Here is a 19,082-nt window from a genome sequence, read left to right on the forward strand (position 1 = left end):
CACAGTTATTTTACAGAGCTGTTGTTTTACAGGGTTTTCTACACCTGTGCAGAAAGGAAAAATAGTGCAAAACACTCTGTTTGCTTATAGGTTTTCAACTTAGGTATTTATTTCATTCAGCAAACAGGAAAATAAAGGTGTGAAGCAATTAGATTACTATCATTAGTAGTTGCACCGAAGGGGAAAGGAAGCAGTGTTTTGAGAAGAATTTTGTTCATGATTTGGTGAAATCTATTTTTGCAGGTGAATTAAGTGGTGGCTTCTGTCCTTTATTAAAATGGTGATACATAAAAATAAGCAGTGTTGCAGAAAGCTCTCTTGTGTAGAGAGCTAGGTGAATAACATAGAGAGATGTAGTTTTGTTCTGTTTGAGACTTCGGCAACAAAATATTGAGTAGCAGTAGAAATTGTTAGCAATAATTGTGTATTTGGTCAATGAAAATGTTAGTGGCAAACGATCTTCCTCTTTTCTTTTTCCCTTGGTGTCTCATTAAGCATCTAAACAAATGCCAGTTCAGTTTTTGTTTGAGGTTGCTGGTTGGCGTTCCTCCAAACCCACATTTTTTATCATCTTACTAAGCACACCTCTGTTAAGTAAGACTTCCCCTCAGTTTCTCACCAGTCTTTGAAAACCATCTCAGCCCTCCTGCCTGCCAGAGACAGCTCCAGTAGCTCCCCTGGAATCCCCTGGTTACTCAAAGCCCCCAGTCTCAGCACCATACCTGCAGCTGGGAAAACAATGATGTCAGATCTCATTTTTTTCCCCACTTAGACATTATTAGCAGTGATAACGGTCTCACAGACCAGCCTCCGAGGGCTGCTTATTGGCTGTCACTGTCTCTTCTGCAAGTGTCATTGTCCCCAAACTCTTCATCTTCCCTATGTGAATGTGTGGTGCTGTGGGCTTTGCTCGGGTGCAGTTGGTTGGCACTTGATGCTGCCACAGTTTGGTAATTCTTGTGATGTGGAAGAAATAATTTGGTTCAGTTTCCTTTTCCCCAAGGCTGTGATTATTCTGCAGAGACAGATATGTAAAAAGTGGGAAGATGGCATTTGTTGCTCAAATCAGTACATGTCTATCCTTTAGTGCAAACAAACATGACTTTTAAGAAGTCAGTAGGCCACTGAACATCCTGTAATGCTTTAGGGACTTTGTGATGGTGACTCAGTACGCCAGAAGGGGAAAAGAGACCAATCTGTTGCCTCTGTGTGACTGTAGCTGGGCACTGCTCAGTTTTTTGTTCCTCAGATCTCAGATGTAATAAAACTGAATCACAGAATCAGAGTCGTTGGGTTGGAAGGGACTTTAGGCTGCCCAGGGCCCACCCAACCCAGCCTTGAGTACCCACCGCTCTCTGGGCAGCTGTGCCAGGGCCTCACTGCCCTTTGAACAAAAAACTTCCTCCTAACATCTAACCTAAATCTGTCCTCCTTTAACCTAAAGCTGTTCCCCCTTGTCCTATCACTGTCAGACCATGTACGAAGTCAGTCCCCCTCCTGCTTATAAGCTCCCTTTAGGTACTGGAAGACCGCAATGAGATGCACCTGGACCCTTTTCTTCAGGCTGAACCTGTGCTGCTTTCTGTCCTTTCCTTCCCTCTGACCTTTGGGAACCACACAGTGTTTCCGTGGTTTGCACTCACGGAAGATTGTTTGGAATCACATATCACAATAGTACCTTGAATTAAAATGACGTGGGCTTTTCCTCGTGCAACCCAACCTGCTTGGAAAAAAGACCTTGTATACTAAGACATTGTGCTGACATGTTTTCCTTGCCGTGTAATGTTGTGTAAACAAACCAAACTTTTTTTTTAAGCCTTGCCAACTCTGCACAGCATCCAGCAGCAGAATAAGGCTGCCTGCTTCTCCCTCGCTTTCATTAAAAAATAAGAAAAGGGCAAAGGGAGGAGATGAGGAACATCCACTCATGGTTTGCTTTTCCTGTCTCAAATGACAGGCTGCATCCCTGCCTGATCTGCTCCCACCCAAATTAACCTAATTTCCTAATTTGCTCAAAATATTTCTATGCTTTTCTTATTGCATTGGGAATATTTGCCCTTTACAGTAATAAGCTCTCCTCTCTGAGTTGGAAAACATTGTAGAGAGCTCCCTGAGGAGCTGTCAGATTTTCTGGCCCTTGTGCAGGTCTCCACAGCCCTGTTTTCCTCATTTGCAGCAGTTGGTGCATTTCAGGGTGGGTTTGGGAAGGTTGGCAGGGCAATGGGGCTGGGGAAGCCCCACAGCCAAACTCTGCAGGATGCAGGCTAGCAGCTTGCAGCTTGCACCCCAAATGGCTCTCAGCTCTGTGCATCAGTGCTCAGTGCCCACAGACTAATTTATTTCCTGAGTTAATCAGGAATACAATCCTGAAGAAAGTGGCAAACAGGAGGAGGAATCCAGAGCCTTCTAAGTCTAAGGTTTCAGACATTGTGTTTGGCTCCATTAAATCAATGTGCCATCTTGGAGCATTCCCCTGACATTGCTTTTGGCAGGATTGGAGCTGTGTAATTCTGTCTTTCTTTGGAGAGCTGGGGATGGATACTCAGCTACACTGATGGTCGTTCCCAGCCATAGAATTGGGATTTTTATGGTACTTTTCTGGTGCCCAAGTGCATGCTTATGGTGCAGCTTTCCCAGGAGTGTAGCCCTGGGGACATTACTGTGTCTGTCTGCATGGTGCTCAATGTACACACTGAAATGATTCCCAGTTTTCTGCAACAGAGACTGTGGCTGATCAAGTGGGAATCACTTCCTTCCAAGCACTTTTTTGTTGAGCTCTTGAAAAAGGTTTAACTTAGAATAATAAAATCATGGAATCCCTAGAGTTGGAAGGGACTTCTAGTCCAACTCCCCAGCTTGACAACAAGTTTCAGGTAAGCAGTATGAAATCAAAGCAGGGTTAATCCTTGAACGTAAAGAAGAGAAAGAGCCCATTTATTTATTTGTGTTGTTTGCTCTGGACTTGTTGGGTTTCGCTTGGCTCTCTCTCTGTGCAGAAGAACCTGCAGCTCGTCCTGCAGCCGGAGGTTGCATCCCTGCTCTGAAAGCTGCAGGGGATACTTAGCATTAGGATTGAGTTTGTCCAGCTGGTTCTGTTATTAACTGAGAGATGCGGAGAAGCTCCTTGTTGCTGTTAACTTCGTCATGAGGTGTCACTTTTGAAGATGAGGATGCTGCCATGCCATAGGAGTTCACACAGACCCGATATCTACAGCATTGTACTTGTGTATCCTGTGGCTTCTCTGGTGCAATGTTCATTGCTGAGAATACTGCCATTAAACCATGTAAGAGAATCTGCTCTTCACTGCAAAGTCCATTATCTTCCCCAAGCCTGTGTAATTGGACATTTTTCCTTGCAGCCTAGGTCAGATCTCATGCCCATCTCCTGGAAAAGCATGCTCATTATGGGCCATCTTTACAGTCCTGGTTTGCAGCACTATTTGCTATGTGACCTTCCTGGGTGGAAGGGACCAAAGCTTTTATTTGGGCTTCCTGCCCTTTTTTACAGGGATCAAGCTGCAATAAAAGCCAACCTCGGATCCAGCTGGGTTTTTGAGGAGTGGCTATTGCTGAATTGTCCCCTGGAGCACATCTCCGTTGCCCCATGGAGCACATCTCTGTGGCTGCCATCTGCACCTGGCTGCAGGAAATGGGATGCAGAGGCTGTGATACAGGCACAGGCTGGCTGAGGTTGGTGAGGACCTTTGGAGATCACCTCATCTGACCTCCCATCATAGTGCAGAGACATAGTGCAGAGAAAGGTGCCCAGCACCACAGCCAGGTCTTCTGGAGATCTCCAAGGAGGAGACCCCACAGCCTCTTTGGAACCTGTGCCAATCTTTGTCACCACTGCTGTAAAATGACATTTCCAAGCAGAGCCTCTCTTAACAAAATGCTCACAGTATCCCTGTGGGCTAATTCTTTTGTCTCCTCTTCTGCACTCCAGGGCGTCAGTGACAGATCCAATGCTTTGGCTGTTTTAATAGAAAGTCTTCCACCCCCGTGGGAGCTTTTCTTGCATTTTAGCTCACTTCAGAGCAGTGGAGCGGCACTGGCTGCCTGTTTTACGCTGCTCCTTGGCTCTAGACTCCCTTAGCCCCAAGGGCACCATGCTGCAGGTTTGGGACCATTGTGAATCTCAGTTCTGTTCTGTGAGACAAATGGTGCTAGTTTTCCCCCTGCAAAGCATGTGGCACAGGTAATATAGGGTATTTATTGTGTGCACTGTGCACTTTCTCTGCCAAAGAACGGTGCTGTCCCACATTCAGGCATTTCAGGCATTTCCCCTTTTATTAAGGCTATATCCATACTCAAGGAGTTTTGCACAAGGAAGTGCCTCTCTAAGGAGCCATTCCTCTTGCAGTTTTAACTGATGCCATGGGAGCCTCCCTTCAGGAGCTCAGGTCAAAGAGAATGCAGTGAAAAAGCCAGCCTGGTCCTGGTGTGAGCAGCAGCCCCTCCAACCATGTCAGTGTGTGTAGCCGGCCCTGAGGCAAGGGATTCAGACAGCACAGGCTCTTTAAAAGAACAGCAACATGCAGACATCCCAACTACCCGCAGCCCTCATCACAGCACTGACCTGAGCATCCCAAGCCCCCTCCCTGCAGTATCCATTAGCAGCTATCCTCCAAGTGCTTTCGCAGCTAAATTGGCCAACGTGTGATCTGCTGAAAGCAACTGGACGAAACGTCAGTGGGGTGCCAGCAGCAGGGGGCTCCTACCATGATTAATGAGGTATTTAAGCATTGCATTTTGGAGGAGCTACCTGAAACACAGTGCACAGCAAAGGTGGCTTTGAGATGTGCTTTAATAAATTAATACTAACGTCGGTTGTTTAATTATTCTTCACAAATTGGTTACAACAACGACAGGGTTACGTTTGGGTTGAGCACATTATGAAGCCTTTCAGAAAGCTCGTATGCAAAAAGGGTTGTGTTTAGATCGCTGCACATTACTTTTCTGACATAAAATGATCCAAAAGAGGAGGAAGGATTGAAACAACCTGTAATTTGTTGAATGCAAAGATGACGGGGATATAAAGCTTTTGAGGGTGAGATTAAATGAACATCCATCCAAAGAATAGAGTACATCTTACTGCTTTTAGAAGTGTTGACTCCAACAACTAAGCTCCTGCTGTTGAGGGACCTCCCTTTGTAAGGGAAAAGGAAAGCAATGGCACTAAACATTTCCAAACCTCCTTTGGCCACCAAGTTCCAGGAAGCAGAGCCACCCAGAGAACTGCAGAAAGCTGCCATGCAGTGAGCAGAAGTAGAGTTTCGTGGCTGAAGCTTTTATGGTGAAGAGATGTGCCAGTGATAACAGAGCTTGCTGCACTGAGCTGGGTTCTGTCTCAAAGCATTCAGCCACAGGACACGATGTGCATTTTGTACTTTGCTGAGACAACACACAAAATAAGTGGAATGCAAATAAAATTAGGTTAAATTCAGCTCTCTGCTGCACAGCCCCTTATTTTTTTGTGACCTATAACATTTTTGTAGGTTCTTATGCATCACTGGGATGTTTACCTCTGGGAATTGCTCAGCCCTGGTATATTTTGTGATGTTGGTGTCTGCATGCCGTGCTGCTCAGTGCTTGTTCTTTTGGCTCTGGATAAGCATGACGGGGATGCAGAGCAGGACAATGGCACACTGCTTTGGTTATTGTGCATTGTTACACTTTTTGACAGAACAGAAGGTGGTTAACAACTTTTTGCCTGTGGTAGGGAATACTGAGCTTACAGAAGAAGTGGTTGAGTTGGACAGAACAGCCTACCTACCCAACCCCCACCATGGGCTGGCTGCTCCCCACCAGCTCAGGCTGCCAGGGCCCACCCCATCCTGCAGAGATGGGGCACCCGCAGCTCTCTGGGCAGCTGTGCCAGGGCCTCACCACCCTCTCTTTGAGCTCCTTCACTCCCACTGCTGTCCCTATACCAGTTCCAGCTCAGTCATTGCAGCAAATCAGCAATTTTGGAAGGGTGGAGGTTAGGAATTGGACCCGGGCATCTCAAACTGTTCTAGGGGGAGTGTTAGTGTATCACAGAGATAACACAGATGCTTTCTCATTGGCAGCAGCTGAACCAGGCTCTGGGCAAGAATGGGGAAGCAGAACAGCAAGCTGCGCCCTGAAGTGCTGCAGGACCTGCGCGAGAACACCGAGTTCACGGACCACGAGCTGCAGGAGTGGTACAAGGGCTTCCTAAAAGATTGCCCAACAGGCCATTTGACTGTGGAGGAGTTTAAAAAAATCTACGCCAATTTTTTCCCTTATGGCGACGCATCGAAGTTCGCCGAGCACGTGTTCCGCACCTTCGACACCAACGGCGATGGGACCATCGACTTCAGGGAATTCATCATTGCGCTGAGCGTCACCTCGCGGGGCAAGCTCGAGCAGAAGCTCAAGTGGGCCTTCAGCATGTACGACCTGGATGGCAACGGGTACATCAGCCGTGGTGAAATGCTGGAAATAGTGCAGGTGAGCCACTGCCTCCGGCTTTATGTTTATTGCTGTGACTTCTAGATATGAGGCTGGAGATAGTGTGTGGTGCTGAGACCCATCATATTCTCAAGGGGTGGCTTGGGGCCATGGTGGGACCTATGAGGTGCAAATGAGCAAAGGTCCCAAGAGATGATGCAGCTCTATGCAACGAGCCTGCAGCCAAAGTCTTGCAGCGCTCCCTAGAGATTCCTCAATGGGGTTTTGATGGGGTCAGAAAGACCTAAATGCAAATTTTACTCTCCTGATTGACCTCAAGTTCAATACCATGGGCTCTGAAATTTCAAATCTGAGTCAACGTGAGCTCAAAATTAGAAGACCATATCATATTCTTGTCCCCTGAAGGCTGAGTCCCAGGTCAGTGGCATCCACCCTGATGGCGGGAAGCTCAGCATCCTGAAGCACGAGAGGTACCTCTGAACATCAGGGAGCACTTCTTGCTGTGCAGGTGGCCAAGCACTGCAGCTGATTGCCCAGAGAGGTGATGGAGTCTTCCTCCTTGATTGATGCTCAGAAGCCACCCAGACTTAGAATAAAATCATCAGATAGCTTGATTTCAAGACCATCGAGTCCAACCACCCTCCTGACCTACCGAGTCCCATTACAGAGCCAGGGTGCTGGACGCCCTGCTCTGAGTGTCCCTGAATGAGCAGGGGTGGGAGCAGATGGACCTAGAAGTCCTGCCCACCCAACCACTATGTGACCCTGTGGTTCAGCCCCTAACTGCATCCAAACAAGCACCACAGTTGGTGTCCCCAGTGTGTTTCAACTGGGTAAAGAGGTCCACCTTTATGCGCCTTCGTATAAGTCTGAAAATGAACGTGAACAAGCAGCAGCCTCCCTCAGCCCCTTGCAGAAGGCAGATTCTCACACTGGCGCTTCACTCCTGTATCCTGACTCAGACCTCCTTGTAGATTAATCTAAACCCTGATTTTCTCTTAACCTCACCCAGTGGCGTGGGCGCTTCTTTGAAGTGCGAGTGAAGACAGGAAAGAAAAATAGAAAGAAGCTGCAGTCAGAAATTCCTATTTGTTTTGGTTTATAAAGTCCCTCAGCTGCCTTTTGGGGTCAGCTGTCTTTTTATTGCTGCAGGCTTAAATTATTTTTCTCAGTCCTGAAGCTTTGCAGCTCGGGTCATGTTTTTCCTAAAGCTTTTTATTTTTTTAATATGCAGGCAATCTACAAAATGGTTTCATCAGTAATGAAAATGCCAGAAGATGAATCCACTCCAGAGAAGCGAACAGACAAGATCTTCAGACAGATGGACACAAACAATGACGGTACGATCCCTTCATCCTGCCCAAGGGAGAGATGCTTGGTGGGAGTGAGGGTTTAGCTCTAGTGTTGAGGAGACCTATAACAATGTGGCTTTATGTCTAGAAAGGCTATTTTTAATTTTAGAGCATTTTAAGGCCAGGTTTTGGTATCTGCTGCGACAGCCCCAGGGCACATTCCCAGTCCTGCTGTGTTTAACCCTTGACTTCAGCAAGAACATTGCCGGCAGCTTCTCCTTTGCACTTTGCTTTAAGGTATTGCAAGGAAAGGGAAACACTTATAAACTTCCTAATGGTCACGAGTGTTCTTTTTCAGACCAACAAAAACTTCAGAAAACACTTTTTTGGGTGATATTAGCCTGAAGCTAGGATGGAAGCATGCCATGGCTTCTTCATCTCTTGTGTTGCTTCACCTGGCCTGGGTGCTGCACCACATGGGAACTTTTCCTATTCCTGCAACGGACTGAGAGTGTCCTGAAGAGAACCAGTGCTCCCAGCTGGTGATGCCAGCACTGTGCATCTGTGCCTTGTGGCCTATGGTGGCACCAGGCAGCAGCCAGAAGCACAATGCCTGTGAGCAGCTTGGGCCATGAAATGGGTGTCCTTCGTGAATGGCTCATGCCTTAGCGTCTCAAATGGAAAAGCTCTGTGGGAGTGGGAGGAAGGTGAGGGGCTACAGAGACAGCAGGGCTGCACTGCTCACCCCTTGCTGTGCAAAGCAGAGATGTGGGGCGTCAGGGTTAAAGCACAGTAGCAATAGGAGCATCATATTCAAAGCACACACATAGTCAGTACCGAGCCCCGTGTTTGTATTATTTGTGTAGCTCAGCTCCATGCAAACTGCTGATGACATTAGAACGGTTGATGTTTCTTTTGACAGCACTTTTTTAAGTAAGAAATGATCATTTTTATGCGGGATTGTTTTGCAGAAGAAAGATGCATCCAGGCTTAAGGGCTTGAGCAGGATTTGGCTGCCGCACATCACGCTAAATTCCCCTAGATGCATTTGCAATAGATTAGATATACATGCACTGCTTGTGAGAAGAGGGCTTTTATTAAGCTGCAGCGAGCGGCGGCGATGAATGACTTCTTTTCTGTTTTACATTTTCTCCTTTGAAGGCAAGCTGTCCCTGGAGGAGTTCATCAAAGGTGCCAAGAGTGATCCCTCCATCGTGCGGTTGTTACAGTGCGACCCCAGCAGCGCGAGCCAATTCTGATGAGAGTGGACAGTTTGCAAGGAGAATCTCAGCTTGTCTTACAAGCTTTGCTCGCAAATGGATGCCTTCTCAATCATTCCTCAACAGTTAGTGGATAAGATACCATTGCCAGATTGTGTGTGTCCGAGTGAAACAGCCCTCACCCCTCACCCCTCACTAACACCAGTGCAGCTCTCCTTCGGCAGCTCCATTTCTGCTTTCCTGTAATGTTTTGATTCACTCTGCACGCGTAAGGGTAACTGAATGGTGTTTACATGCAGATGCAAAGAGCTGTATCTCTGCTGGGGTGTCCCCTTCACTTCAGCTGCAGGGAAGGGGGTGCCCCACAGGCTTGGGAGGACGCTAGGTAGGACTTTGGCCCAACGTAGCAGGTGGCAGGTAACTTATTTCGCTTCAGAAGTGACTATGTGAGAAAAAACATGGACTGAACAGAGTAGAAAGTTCAAATTAAAAATAAAAAACAAACAAAAAAACAGTAAAAAATAAAACAAAAAACAAAAAAGCAGCTTTCCTGGGCATGGTTCCAGTTTTCTTTTTGAGGAAAATTGCTTGCACTTATCTAATGGTCTTTACTTTCTTTTAATATATATATAAATTATATATATATGGTGAAGTAAAATTTTAAATATTTAGGTCATCTATTTAAGGCATAAAATAGACTCCAGCTTTGTTTCTTCTAGTTGTCCGTGATTTATTCAAATCTTGGAGATGATTGTTTTTCTTTTTTTTTTTGTGATATTTATGCATTAGCAAATTGCTGTTCCAAAAGAAATGCATGAGTAGCAGTTTGTGGGTAATTTCACTCTGTTTAATTCCCGAATGCAAATATTTGTTCATTTTTACTGTCGATCGTTCCGGCGTTACTGTATTAATGGGAGGCCCGAAAGGAGCAAATCCTCATTTTGTATTTCTCAGTGGAGTCCTACGTTCTGGTGGTCGCTGCGTCAAGTGGCTTCGAGTGACCTGAGGTGACGTGAGTCGCACCGCTGTCCTCCACCTCGCTGCACCTCTCCCCTTGCTGTCGATACGTTAATAGTCTCGTGCATTCCAGTGTTATTTAATATCTGCCTAATGCCAAGAAATATTCATTGAAATAAAAGACTACTTTTCTTGTCCATCCCTGTCTTCTTTTCACCCAAGTCGTGTGGTTGGGGGAGTCCAGCTCCCTGTCCTGCCCTGTGCAAGACACGTCTTGCTGCATTGACTCTTGCTGTTAAGTAGAAAGGAGAGGTGTTTGCAATATCCAAGTGAGAATGTGTTGGTGGGTCATGCTCAGGCTTATGCCAGCACTGCTGAGTGGAGTGACACATTCATTACTTTTTTCACTAAAAATTCCAATTTGAGCCATTAAACCAATGTTTCTTTCAATTGCTGCACCATGCTGATGGTTCAGCTTGGGTATTAGGAAACATTTCTGCTCAGAAAGAGTGGTCAGTCATTGACACAGGCTGGTGGATGTGGTGGAGTCACCGTGCCTGGAGGTGCTCAAGAGCTGTGGGGATGTGGCACTGAGGGACGTGGTCAGTGGGCATGGTGAGGGTGGGCTGGGTTGGACTTGATGATCTGAGTGGTCTCTTCCAACCTCAATGACTCTACGATTCTATGAAGTAAAGCCAGTCAGGAGTCTGCTTTTCCTGTGTAATCCAAGGGGAAAAAAAACCCACAAAAATATTGGGAAACACAGGAACATGGTGCCTCCAAGAGGACCGAGTACTTAGATCATGGCTGCTCTGTGGGGCCTTAACATGAGCCAGGCATATTTTTATTCAAACACTGCACAATGTCCCTTTTTTTATATACTAAGGATGGAAGAGTGAGCTTGGTGTAGCTTTCAGACATGCATCAAGTCTTCTCCCATCATTTGACTACTTCTGTAAGTGGCCCTTCTTTCATATGTTCCTGCCATCCCTCCTCTTCTGATTTCTGCTTCTGCCTTTGGTGAATAGCGAATTTCAGCCAATGTTTGACAAAACCCCAACTGTTCTCACCAGAACCCAAAACATGTTCCAGTCCCAGGTTTGATACTTTTCTAGGCTTCAGTTTTCACCTCACCACGCCCCGAGTAGAGTTTCCTCCTAACATCTAACCTAAATTCCCCTTTTAGTTTAAAACCATTTCTCTCTGTCCTGTCACTATCATATCATGCAAAAAGTCAGTCCCCATCTTGTTTATAGCTCCCTTTAAGGCTGCAACACAGTCTCCCAGGAGCCTTTTCTTTCCCAGGCTGAACAACGTCAGTGATCCCAGTGGATGGATGGAGCCATGCTGCTCATCAGCTTCAGGACAGTGCCAGCTGGGGAAAGCTCTGCATTCTGCTTCTTAAATGTGTCTAAGGGCTTAGTGGGAAACTTCAAAACTTCAACTTTTCCAGCAATTTAAGTGAATATGTTTGCAAATTACATGTTTAGTGAAAAATCACCTAACTTAGTAAAAGTGGAGTTTGGAACAAAAAAAAAAAAAAAAAGACAAAACCACAGTTCCATTTTTTACCTGGCTGTATTAAGCCATGTAATTATTCTTTCATCATGGAGATATCCAGCATTCTGGAAGCTCCAGCTAATTACCCCGTCAGCTCAGACTTCTCTGTATGAATTGCAGCTCCTGTTACACTAATTCCACGTTGTGTCATTGCCTTCTAAATAAAGTTAGTGCCTGCCTGGTTGTGGCTCAGCAGCAGCCGGGAGAGCAGAGGCTGTGATGGGCTGGGACCTGCCATGCCTCTGAAAGGTTGTGCCCCTCAGTGTCACTGCCATGCATCTTCTGAACACCTCCCTGGATGGGGCCAACACCGCATCCTGTGCAGCCCCTTCCTATGCTCAACCATCTCTCTATGATGAAACTCTTCCCAGTGCCCAAGCAAAACCTCCCCTGGTCCAAGCTGGGATACCTTTAGTGTCTTCTCTGCTTGGTCCCCAGTGCTGGGGGCTGCAGCACCATCCTGCCAGGCACATTTGGTAACCTTTCCTGCACCCCTCAGTGAGGCATCTCGGCACCTTCCTTGGCTTTACACTGCGTCTGGCCCACAGCAGCCTGACACTGGGCATTAATGGTAGGCCATGGTGCATTGCAGTGAACAGGCACATGACAGAGAATCATAGAATCATCAGGATTGGAAAAGACCTCTAAGATCACTTAGTCCAACCATCAGCCCCTTGTCCCTCAGTGTCATATCTACCCTTCTCTTGAACACCTCCAGGGATGGTGACTCCACCACCTCCCTGGGCAGCCTGTGCCAGTGCCTCGCCACTTTTCAGGAGAATAAATGTTTTCTAATATCCAACCTGAACCTCCTCTGGTGCAACTTCAGGCCATTCCCTCTTGTACTAGGCATCCTGCATGGATTTTCCAGGTAGGTTCTGGTGGTTCCTTGGGATCTGGCTCATCCCTCTTTTGTCCCAGCTCCTGGGATGGGTTTGCATCGCAGAAGATAGCAGAACCCTTGCAGTCCCCCTCCTTCTCTTCCTCCTTTCCAGCACTTCCCTGGTCCCCTTTCAGAGTAACTCATGGCTTCCCTCCAGAGCTGGCAAGCAGGCACAGTGCTGGCAGCTCGCTCCTCAGGGAAAGGTGGGCACAGCACAGCTGCCATGTGCCATTAATAACCAGAAACAAAACACAAACACTGTGCACTCTTTCCTTAGAGAAAATAAAATAAACTCAGCCAATTCAGATGTCAGTGTTGCACAGCTACAGTTATTCCTCTGCTGCTTCCCTTCTGAATTATTGATATTTGCAAGCAGGCAGCTCTGGTGCTGCTGAGGGACGTGGGCTGATCTCAGAGCCACCTCTCTGCAGTGCCATCGGCTGACACCAGTCCCGCTGCCATTGTCCCTACAGGGCTGAGCAGTCCAACAGAGCACTGCTCCCCTGCCAGGATCTTTTCATCTGAACAGATTTACCTCCCTGAGGTGCTCTCTGCTCTGCTGCAGTGGTGGAAGGGCTGTAGATGGGCAGAGCAAGAACAAAGCAGGTTGGATGGACCTCTGGCAGCGGGGTGCCCAGCACCACATCCACTGGCATCTGGAGAGCTTAAAGGAGGAGACGCAGCATCTCTGGTCAGCCTGTGCTCTGTCACCCACACTGCACAGAAATGCTCCTGGTGCCCAGAGGGAACCTCCTGTGCTTCTGTTTGTGCCCACTGCCTACTGTGCTGCACCACCCCCCACCACACATGGCAGAGAACATCTGCACAGCAGTGCCAACTCAAAATGCCACAGGAAAGTTTTACAGCTGCCCATTAAAGGGAACAGCAGCAAACTGCTGGAACCTGGAGTATTCACTAGAGTGTACTAAAAGAGCAGAAAGATGAGAGTGTAACCTCATGCTTATAGCGGCCCTTGACAAACAGGATCCCAGATTATTGTATTTTTTAGATTACTGCAGGGAAGCACAGGAATGCCACAGCAGTCAGCCCGAGGTCGGAACCAGAAAACAAAAAATAGAAGCTACAATGATGTGCAGACATTGCAGATACTGGGATAAAAGTGATACATTTGGGAAAAGACAGAATGGGTTGTTACAAATGGGAATGATGCCTTGTAAATCCGTGAGCAGGCTTTGCAGTAATGCAGCCATAAACCAGCTGAAAAGGGGCAGAGGGAGAGACAGTGAGTTGGGGGTTACTATTGGTATGGATCTGTCTGGGGCAAAGTGCTGCAGGAGGGATTCTCAGTGTTGTGACTGAGCAACGGGAATGTCATAGGGTCACGGAAGGGTTTGGGTTGGAAGGAACCTCACAGCCCACCCACTCACCTCCTGCCATGGGCTGGCTGCCCCCCAACAGCTCAGGCTGCCCAGGATCCACCCAGTCCGGCCTTGAGCAGCTGCAGGGATGGGGCACCCACAGCTCTCTGGGCAGCTGTGCCAGGGCTTCACCTCCCTTTGAATAAAGAACTTCCTCCTAACTTCTAATTTTGATCTCCCTCCTCTTTAGCCTAAAGCCATTCCCCCTTATCTTATCACTACCCTTCCTGATAAAGACCCCTCCCCGTTTTTTCTGTATACCCCCTACAGTCCTACAATCCCTATAACCTTGAGACATAAACAGCCTCTCCCCGGTCATCCTTGTGGTACCGGGAGCAGACAAGCCTCAGTTCTCAGCCACACGGATCTCCTTATGGTGAGGTGTTCACTCGGCGGCCACCGTTTGGAGGGCGTCTCAGAGACGGACTCAGAGGTGCAGCAGAGGGCAGCGAACGCCGCCTCCGCGCTGGGACTGCGAGCGGCTGCTGCCCCCTACAGCCATTCAGCCCCTTGCAGCCATCCGTCCCCCTGCAGCCGTCCATTCCCCTGCAGCCGTCCATCCCCCTGCAGACATCCATCCCCCTGCAGCCGTCCATCCCCCTACAGACATCCATCCCCCTGCAGCCATCTATCCCCTTGTAGCCATCCATCCCCCTGCAGACATCCATCCCCTTGCAGCCATCCATCCCCCTGCTCTGCAGCCATCCCCCCAGCAACCCCTCTTCCCTCCCCCTCCCCCCCAAGCTCAGTTCATTTTCAGTAGAGTCAAACGCAGTGATTTAGGTAGCTAAGGAGGAATGTGAACGGAAGATATTTGTAATTTGGGTACTGAAGCCAAAGCAGAGCCAGAGAGACACCCACTGCCTTCAGAGTGCAAATACAGCAGTGTTTGGAAACACCCGAGATGCTCCTGTACAGTGAGTTACTCTTCTGGTACCAATCGGTGCTTATTTCCAGAGAAAATTAAATATAATTACTATTGCAGTTATTGATGTCCTTTTCCTTCTTGACAATCAAATAACGTTCATTTGAGATCTTCATGCAATGCTTTCAGAATCTCATAATCATAGAAGGGCTTTGGTCAGGAAGGACCTCAAAGATCATCCAGTTCCACTCCCCGCTGCAGGTAGGGAGGTCACCCACCAAATCAATCGGGCACAAGATCAGGTCACCTGAGGCCTATGCCAACCACAGAGGGATAGAGCACTCCCCACCCTCACTGGTGGGCTCCACCTTTCCTTTTCCAGCTGCCAGGATGAGTGGTGCAATTTTAGAGGATCAATTTCTCACTTCTTCTTTTTTTTTTTTTTTAATATGAAACCCATTTGCACCACAGAATGTCAGTTCACTTCCAGCACAAGCCATCTGTAGCCATAGGTGGGTTTATGGAAGGAGTCTGGACTTGTTTCACACCCCAGATGACTTCACCACTCAGAGAGGAATGGGGTGATGAGAAGCCATGACCTCATAGGTTCCCTGACCAACCTGGTGGCCTTTTCTGATGGCATAATTGCACCAGTGGACAAGGAAAGAGCCAATTATGTCATCTATCTGAACTTCAGTAAGGCTTTTGACATGGTCCCTCACATCATATCCTACTCTCTAAATTGGAGAGACGTAGATTTGATGGGTGGACTGTTGGATAGATGAGGAATTGGCTGCAGGACTGTACCCAGAGAGTGGTGGTCAATATGCCTGGATGGGGGTCAGTGCCGGGACTGGTGCTCCGTAACATCTTCATTAATGTCACTGACTGTGGGATCAAGTGCACCTTCAGCAAGTTTGCAGATGTCACCAAGCTGTGATGCAGCTGACATGCCTGAGGGATGGGATGCCATCCAGAGGGACCTAGGCAGGCTGAGCAGTGGGTCCAGCTGAACCTCATGAGGTTCAACAAATCCAAATGCAGACTCTTGCATCTGGCTTAAGGCAACCCCCATTACCAAGGATTGAGAGCAGCCCTGCCAAAAAAGACTTGGGCATAGTGATGGATAGCAAGCTGGACATGAGCCAGCAATGTGCCCTTGCAGCCCAGAAAGCCAACTGTATCCTGGGCTGCTTCAAAAGATGTTGACTAGCAGGTCAAGGGAAGTGATCCTGCCCCTCTACTCTGCGCTGGTGAGAGCCCACCTGGAGTACTGCATCCAGATGTGGAGTCCTCAGTACAGGAGAGATATGGACCTGTTAAAAGTGCATCTAGAGGTAGGCCACAAAAATGATTCAAGAGATGGAACACCTCCCCTATAAGGACAGGCTGAGAGAGCGGGGCTGTTCAGCCTAGAGAAGAGAAGGCTCTGGGGAGACCTGAGAGCGGCCTTACAGTATCTGAAGGGGGGCTGTGAGAAAGGGACAGATTCTTCAGCAGGATCTGCTGTGATAGGACAAGGGGAAGTGGCTTCAAACTAAAAGAGGAGAGATTTAGACTGGATATCAGGAAGAAGTTTTTTACAACAAGGGTGGTGAGGCACTGGCACAGGTTGCCCGGAGAGGTGGTGGGTTCCCCATCCCTGGAGACACCCAAGGTCAGACCGGAGAGGGCTCTGAGCACCTGGTGGAGCTGTGGGTATCTCTGTTCATTGCAGGGGAGTTGGACTAGATAACCTTTAAAGGTCCCTTCCAGCTCAAATGATTCTGATTCGTCCTGGGGAGATCTTTATATTTCACTGTGGTATTATATGCTTTTTCCTTCAGTGATCCCAAGAGCTGTCTCTGTCACCACTGTCAGCACTGTCACCTATGAGCAGTGGCCACCTGAGCAGTAATACCAGTCTGCACATGTGCCAGCAGAGCCTACGTGCTCACAGTGTGACAGCACTGTACAGAGCATAGTGAGCTAGAAGAGAGCTGGAAAACACAGTCTACTCTCTTGATCAATTAATGGGGCAAAACTGAGCAAAGGCTTTGATGGCATAAGTCTTGGGGAAGGGAAAGCAAAATAAACCGTAACCGTTTGCTGCTTTTATGAGATCATTGCTGTGCTACATGGTACTCCTGCCAGTGCTAGCCATCAGCTAGCAAACCCCATTGGTTTTCACATGAAAGCTGTTCAGGAAGGCTGGCTGCTCCCTTAAAGTGCTAGGTGTTCTCGTCAGACGTCTTACGGAGTAAGAGCTGAGGCTATAAAGTACCTGCTGTAAAAAAGGATGGTGAAGAAGAGCTGGTGTCAGCTGTATCTCCTTTGGGGAACGTTTCTAAGCCCATCATAATGCTCAGCATGTTGCCACGGTCCTGGCCTCCAGCTGAGAGAACCACGTGGAATTTTGAGACAGAAGGCACTGGAAGAGCTGAAACAGCAAATTGAGTTAGCTGCAGCTCAAGGAATAACCGGCAGCCTGCCAAATTCCTCTCAGGCAGCTTCCTTCTTAACTCCCACACCCTACTGTGCTGATGCTACCTGCTGGGAATGGCCTTCCCTGGCAGGGAGCAGAGGAAGCTGGATGGCAGTAGCTGCCCATCAGGGCAGAGCAGACCCTGGCACCAGTTGGTGTGCAGATGTAACCACCCAGGGTCCCACAGCAGCTGTGCTCCCTTCTGGCCTGACCATCCCCACACAGACAGGCTTGCCCATGTCTCCCTCAGACCCCTGCAGATTCTTTCAGGAGTACTTCTGTATACCTGCCAGTTTTCTTCTTCACAGGTCAAACACAGTTGTCACAGAGCAGCATTCAGTTGTGAAATTGTTGCAGTACAAAGTTCTTCTTTCTGCTTGTTACTTTTGCTTTCATATTAAGAATCAAGTTCCTATTAATTCATAGAAGTTATAAGCTATCACTCTACCATGTGCATGTTACTGCAGCTTGCAGCAAGGTGGTCCAGCAGCCAACAGACAGTTACTGCATACAGGAGAATAAAGGCAAGCACTATTTCAGTCACAAGTTTGAAGCTAGGAGCAAAGTAACTAAAAATAAGCACTTGCTGCTTCAGGAGAATGAGGAATGTGGAATCATTGCTTCTGTTTATCCAGCTCATTCAGCTGTGGGAGAGCTGAGGCTCCACTGAAAGCAAAGGATGAAGATTAAACATTGTTTTACACAGCTGCTTTAGCAGCAATGCAAGCCCTTGGACAACCTCTTAAATTTATGCTAATTTAGAAGATCAACTTATTTATTTCCCTCCACAGTACAGAGGCTTACTAAGGTATGCCTGCAGCTCAAGACCGTCAGGCAAACTGAACAGAGCTGGGACCTGTAGCATGTTAGAAATACTTTGCTATTTCCACCCACCAAATGGCAATAAATTAGCACCAGGTCAGCTGGAGGTCAGAATGACCTATCCCAGTAAGCATTCCTTGCGTTAGCTCCTATGGTTTACTTAGTTATTACATTTACTCTAATAACTTCAGTTCAATATTTTCATAAGGTTAAGTAAAAGCTGTATGGTATCGTATGCGTAACAGACCGTGTCTCATCTGGAGTTCTGCATCCAGGCTGGGGTCCCCAACACAAGAAGGATATGGAGATCTTATAACAGGTCCAGAGGGCCACTAAGATGATCAGAGGGCTGGAACACTTCTCCTATGAGGAAAGGTTGAGGGAACTGGGCTTGTTTAGCTTGGAGAAGAGAAGGCTCTGGGGAGACCTCGTTACGGACTTCCAGTACTCGAAGGGAGCGTATAAACAGGAGGGGAACGGCTGTTTATGAGGGTGGATAGTGATAGGACAAGGAAGAATGGTTTTGAACTGAGACGGGAGGTTCAGGTTAGATATTAGGAGGAAGTTTTTCACACAGAGGGTGGTGACACACTGGAACAGGTTGCCCAAGGAGGCTGTGGATGCCCCGTCCCTGGAGGCATTCAAGGCCAGGCTGGATGTGCTCTGCACAGCCTGGTCTGCTGGTTGGCACCCCTGCATATAGCAGGGGGGTTGAAACTAGATGATCATTGTGGTCCTTTCCAACCCAGGCCATTCTGTGATTTTATGATAGATGAGACATAGAATCACTCAGCCATTTGACATGGGTCAGGTATTACCTTGCTCTGTAGTCAGCCACATAAGTTTCAGTCTCTTTTCTCCTTACTTATTTTAACCCTTCTATATGTACCTTCTGCAACAAGCAACTTGTCAACAGCAGAACCTGTGCTGCATCTTCATTAATAACCAGATACGCTTAGTCAGAAGCTTACAGGAATTGTAGACTAAAATAAAACTTGCACATTTGGCTTGCATAGTGCACCGTTAGCCATGTAGAAAGACACACAACCCCCATGGGAACTTAACTACTACAGTTGTCTGAACTTTTTCTAGTCACAAGCCCTGACAAGTTGCTTAATGTAAGGGGTTGAAGGAACGACTCATGTAGTTTGTAACAGCTCTCCAGGACAGGTGAATTTGCTACAGATCAACCAGCACAGGACTAG

The 19,082-nt window shown here is 47.6% G+C and overlaps 1 protein-coding gene across 3 annotated transcripts in view; it reads left to right on the forward strand.

Moving 5' to 3' along the window:
- Nucleotides 1-10,101, forward strand: part of HPCAL1 (hippocalcin like 1) — a 51,993-nt gene extending 41,892 nt beyond the window's left edge. For 2 of the 3 annotated variants that reach the window (XM_085218011.1, XM_085218010.1), the window contains 3 exons: nucleotides 6,072-6,474; nucleotides 7,670-7,775; nucleotides 8,889-10,101. In XM_085218011.1, coding sequence (XP_085074137.1) covers nucleotides 6,097-6,474; nucleotides 7,670-7,775; nucleotides 8,889-8,986 — 582 coding nt within the window. In that variant the 5' untranslated portion in view covers nucleotides 6,072-6,096 and the 3' untranslated portion in view covers nucleotides 8,987-10,101. The remainder of the gene's footprint in view (nucleotides 1-6,071; nucleotides 6,475-7,669; nucleotides 7,776-8,888) is intronic. The other variant, XM_085218012.1, reaches the window with a different exon arrangement.
- Nucleotides 10,102-19,082: the final 8,981 nt, after the last annotated feature.

The sequence above is a fragment of the Meleagris gallopavo genome, chromosome 2 (assembly GCF_905368555.1).
Source record: "Meleagris gallopavo chromosome 2, MGAL_WU_HG_1.1, whole genome shotgun sequence".
Taxonomy (NCBI): domain Eukaryota; kingdom Metazoa; phylum Chordata; class Aves; order Galliformes; family Phasianidae; genus Meleagris; species Meleagris gallopavo.